This window comes from Glycine max, chromosome 2, assembly GCF_000004515.6.
Source record: "Glycine max cultivar Williams 82 chromosome 2, Glycine_max_v4.0, whole genome shotgun sequence".
Taxonomy (NCBI): domain Eukaryota; kingdom Viridiplantae; phylum Streptophyta; class Magnoliopsida; order Fabales; family Fabaceae; genus Glycine; species Glycine max.
Genome location: NC_016089.4, coordinates 48,032,465 through 48,037,057, shown reverse-complemented (window position 1 = coordinate 48,037,057; position 4,593 = coordinate 48,032,465). Strand labels below are relative to the sequence as shown.

Here is a 4,593-nt window from a genome sequence, read left to right as displayed (position 1 = left end):
GCAATTAGCAATGGCTCTGTGTAGGGAAAAGAAACAGGCAAATTAGCAGTCAAAGGTTATGATTTCTGATGTTACCGTCATTGCACATATATACCACATGTTGCGGACTTGAATCCAAGACTTCCAACGTAAACTTTTTGCTTAATCATTCAGATTAACAAAGTGGAATGAATTTCCAACAACTCGTTGTCTTGCTCACTTTCCTTTAACTACAAAAAGTTTAGTGTGGAGAAAAAGTTTCCTTATCAAAGTTAGGACATGAAAGCTTTTTAAGGAAAATTACTAGTAGCGAGAATCGAATTTAAGGTTTAATTTTTTGAACAAAATAATTCATTAGTACTTTCGTTTAAGTATGATAAAGAGTTCGATTCAAAGATCAATTATGTAGCTAAAAAAATTTGTCCAAGTGAGTCTCTCTTAAATAAATGTCATTATCTCATAGGATTAATTAGTTCTTAACAATTAGCTGGGAATACTTGGATTAAAAAAAAGTACTTCCATTGAATAGCTATTAACATATTTAAACTTAAGGATCAGATCAAAACTAAAAGGAAGAAAGAACATCAATTTTATTTTCTTTTTAACTCTCCTAAGTTTAACATTATTTGGTACTATTTAATTTTTAGGTAGGTTAGGAGCAATTTAACAGGAGAGTAGTTAATTTCACAGTTTTATGTTGAAAATACATCGTTAAAATAAGATCTAACCCCTCCAAAAAAGTATATAAATACGGGAAATCACTCACTTTCATTAGTGGGGTTCAATGGTGGCATTTTGTCGCATAATTAATATATATATATATATTATAAAGTATATTTGTGAATGTTCAACCAAAACCAAGATTTTGTTATCTTGGTAACTCAATATTTCCATGATTTGCCCTGAACAGATACCAATAGGAGATGATTTATTTTTGTTCCAAAACATAGAATATAGAAAGACATGATCATATATCCACCATGCATAAGTCACTCCATTAGGACAATTTGGCTTTAAGCCCTTGAGAGACAGGGTAATTTATGTTGTCTGAAAGCTGAGGGTAGCATCAATTGAAGAGCGGGGTGAGTGATAATGAAGATGGTGGCAAGTGGGTCCTCCAATAGCATTAGTGTCATCAGTGGATCAAGTTATGCACTAGAGAAGAATAGATATATTATATATGGAAGCTGCATTGTCAAGCAAAGCAAACCCAACACCAAAAGAAAAAGTGGCATCCAAACAAACATGTACATCATAATACTCTTCTCTGTTCATTTCCATGCTTCAGCCTTCATTTTTCACCTACTACCACAAGGTCCTTAAACCCCACTTCCATTCCATAAAGCAAGAAACTTTATTCAACTCCAAGTTTCTCTCTCTCTCTCTCTCTCTCTCTTTCCATGCTTGTTCCTGAATTCATGGATTGATTTGACAAATGTCTTCAACTACAAGATACTCACCCCAACATACATAGAGAACCAGGTTATCTAACTTTCTGTTACCATTCATTCTACTAGGTGCGAACCCTCTCCTCTTCTTGTGCTGTTTAATCCTTTAGATACTTTATCTTTTTTCCAACTTTCCACTGATTTGTAGCTTGTTCTACAATCTAGTTTTTTTTTTTTGGTCTTTTATGTATCCAAAAGGTGATCACTGATGATCCAAATATCAACACCAACTCTTTTTCTTTTGTGTTTCCTAATTTTGGAAACCTTCTGGCTGGTTGCAAAGCAAAATTCCAAGGCATAACAAGGGTTGGAAACTTGGAATGGATTCATTCAATCAGAGTGTTCAGAATTCCAGCTTCAGGTACAATCCAAATTTGAACACAAGGACACATGCAGATGAAGAAGCTGAGTTCTCAGGAATTCTTGATATCTTTGTCCATCATGCCAGGAATATTCATAACATATGCATCTATGACAACCAGGATGTCTATGCTAAGTTCTCTCTCACTTACAACCCTGATGAGACTCTCTCTACAAGAATCATCAATGGAGGTGGCAAAAACCCAACATTCAATGAAAACTTGAGGTTGAAGATCACCCAAATGAATGCTGTTCTGAAATGTGAAGTTTGGATGTTTAGTAGGTCAAGGATTCACATGGAAGACCAGCTTTTGGGGTTTGCTTTGGTCCCAATTTCACAAGTTGTTGGCAAAGGAAAGTTGACTGAAGATTACAGCCTTTCCTCCACTGATCTTTTCCACTCTCCTGCAGGAACTGTCCAACTAACACTGTCTTTGGACCCCTCTTTGGCAATCAACTCCTCAGTGAATTTGATACCTGAATCAGCAAAGAACTCATCAATATCATCAGAAGTTATTTTGCTTGATAGAAAGATCTCAGAAGTTATGTTGGATCCAGTTGAGTATGCTAGAATTGAATTTCCTGACATCAGTGTGGTGAAGGAGAATCAGCAAATGGTATCTGAGTACTTCAATTTGGCTTCTCAAGATACTAATTCTGCTCCTTCAAGGTCCAACATTGGAGGGTCACTACCATTTCTTCACCTTGGTGCATCTCCTCAACTTGATGATTATGAGATGACTATGATGAGCTCACCAGATGAGAATCATATAGGGCCCATTTCTCCAAATGAGAGCATTCAGAACTCTTGCTTCCCAGGTTCTACCATCACAACCTTGAGTAGTGATGATATAAACTCAGCAGATTCAGTTGAGAAAAAGAACCATTTGAGCACTGGTGACTCATCAAATTCTATCACTGTGTCAATCACTGTGGAAGGTACTCAAAACTGTGGTGCTGGTCCAGATACCCCAACTTCCAAGAAAGAAGAAGGTGAGGCCAGAGGTAACAAAGATGCAAACTTCTCAAGCAAGGAAAAGGAAAGCAAAAAAATCAATAATAACAACACAGAAGCTTCAAAGTTTGGTCAAGTTTATTCAGCTCCACTAGGGAACATCAATTTAGAAGCTGAGCAAGCTGCTATGCAAAAACAAATAGTGGACATGTATATGAGGAGCATGAAGCAGTTCACTGAGTCCTTGGCAAAAATGAAGCTACCAATGGACCTTGACAAACCTGAAAAAGTGGATCATGGTGATGTTGATGTGATTCAGAATCTTGACAACAGCAAATTAGAAATTGATAAGAAGAAAAAGGATGGATCACGTGTGTTTTATGGTAGTAGAGCATTCTTCTAAGTTCTAATCACCTCCCTCTTGGTGTTGAAAATAGCAAGCATATGAGATTGTGAGAATTTAATTATTATAACATCAGGTACCTACCTCGATTTCCTCAGTGATATTTATTGAAGATTTTAATTAGTCCTGGTTTGTTTGACCTGCACCTTAGGTAATGACAATAATATTCTGTTTTAGATGTCTTATTGATTGTTTAACTCATGGCTGTGCAACCCCAAAAAATGCCTCATGAGTATGCATAAGTTTTCTATAGTGTAATCATGGCAAGGTTTTTGTCAATTTTAGTACCATTAAAATCAGTGTGACTTTAAAGCATGTTTATGTACTAAAAAAATGGCAACTCTTGTAAAGAGGTTTAAATATATGAAGAGTAAAAGCTAATTTTTTAGAATTCAATGTGATTTAGTTAACAATACATGTTGAATTCGTTAAGAATATGGATTTGATTCTTATATTAAGAAATTTTACGATTTTAGTTTCTATATGAACAATTTTTTTATGTTTTAATTCTTATATTTTTAGGTATAGAGACTAAAATACAAAGATGAGACCAAGTGTAAGGATAAAATGCTAATTAAAAAAGCAGTTTTTGAGATTAATCCATTTTGTGCTCAGTAGTTATACTTACGCCTAATTAAATTGCTAGAAAGCAGAGTGTTAGTTCTACTTAGTTCTGCAGAGGACTGAGAGGTTAAACTAGATTCACTATTTTACTTCAAAGCGATATAGGTAAAAACTAATGTCATGATCAAAGGCTAGAAAAATTGAGCCAAATTTTGTTGATTATTGTAATTCTGGTGAATGGTGGGGGCAGATTCACCAATTTTGTCAACACAATATGGTGCGCATCGTGAAATCAGTGAACGAAATGCACTTAATCAGAGGAGACAAGGATATCTAATATGTGGAATCCAAAATCCACGTCCACATTGGTCTCGTTATTGCTTTTTGCACAATCAAAATTGCAAAAAATCTGTCACAATTGTCAACGTTACTACATCTGAAATTAAGTGAAAAATAATTAGTGGGGTTTAGGTAAGAAACCATAATCAAACGTAGGCACATCATCAATCATACATAATTTGTTTTCAGCTAAAGAAATTGTACATTTTTTGTTGTTGAGATAATGGTTTGTACTAGTAGTGTTGCTTAAGGAAGAAACAACATATTCATGTTTTTATGTGCTAAGGACGAAGATCAATTTTGTTAGATCAAGCGAACAAAGCATATTTGCTTCGGAACTGTCCCATACGTAGTTGTTGATGTTGACTATGAATTGGTTGCTTCATTATTACATTTTGTTCTGTTAATTAGGACCATTTTTCAGAAGTTTGCTTTGCAATATAGGAAACCTATTGGCTATTATGATTATCAAGTGAAGAATAAATATGTCACGTTTCAGACAAGTGACGGGAATGGGATGGGACAATGTTCTCCCAATTATGCTT

The 4,593-nt window shown here is 35.0% G+C and overlaps 1 protein-coding gene across 1 annotated transcript; it reads left to right on the top strand.

Moving 5' to 3' along the window:
• Positions 1 to 1,177: 1,177 nt before the first annotated feature.
• On the top strand, positions 1,178 to 3,533 carry LOC100775760 (uncharacterized). The gene has a single exon (XM_006575561.4). It carries the CDS (start codon positions 1,748 to 1,750, stop codon positions 3,143 to 3,145), a length of 1,398 nt encoding a protein of 465 aa, XP_006575624.1. The 5' UTR covers positions 1,178 to 1,747; the 3' UTR covers positions 3,146 to 3,533.
• Positions 3,534 to 4,593: the final 1,060 nt, after the last annotated feature.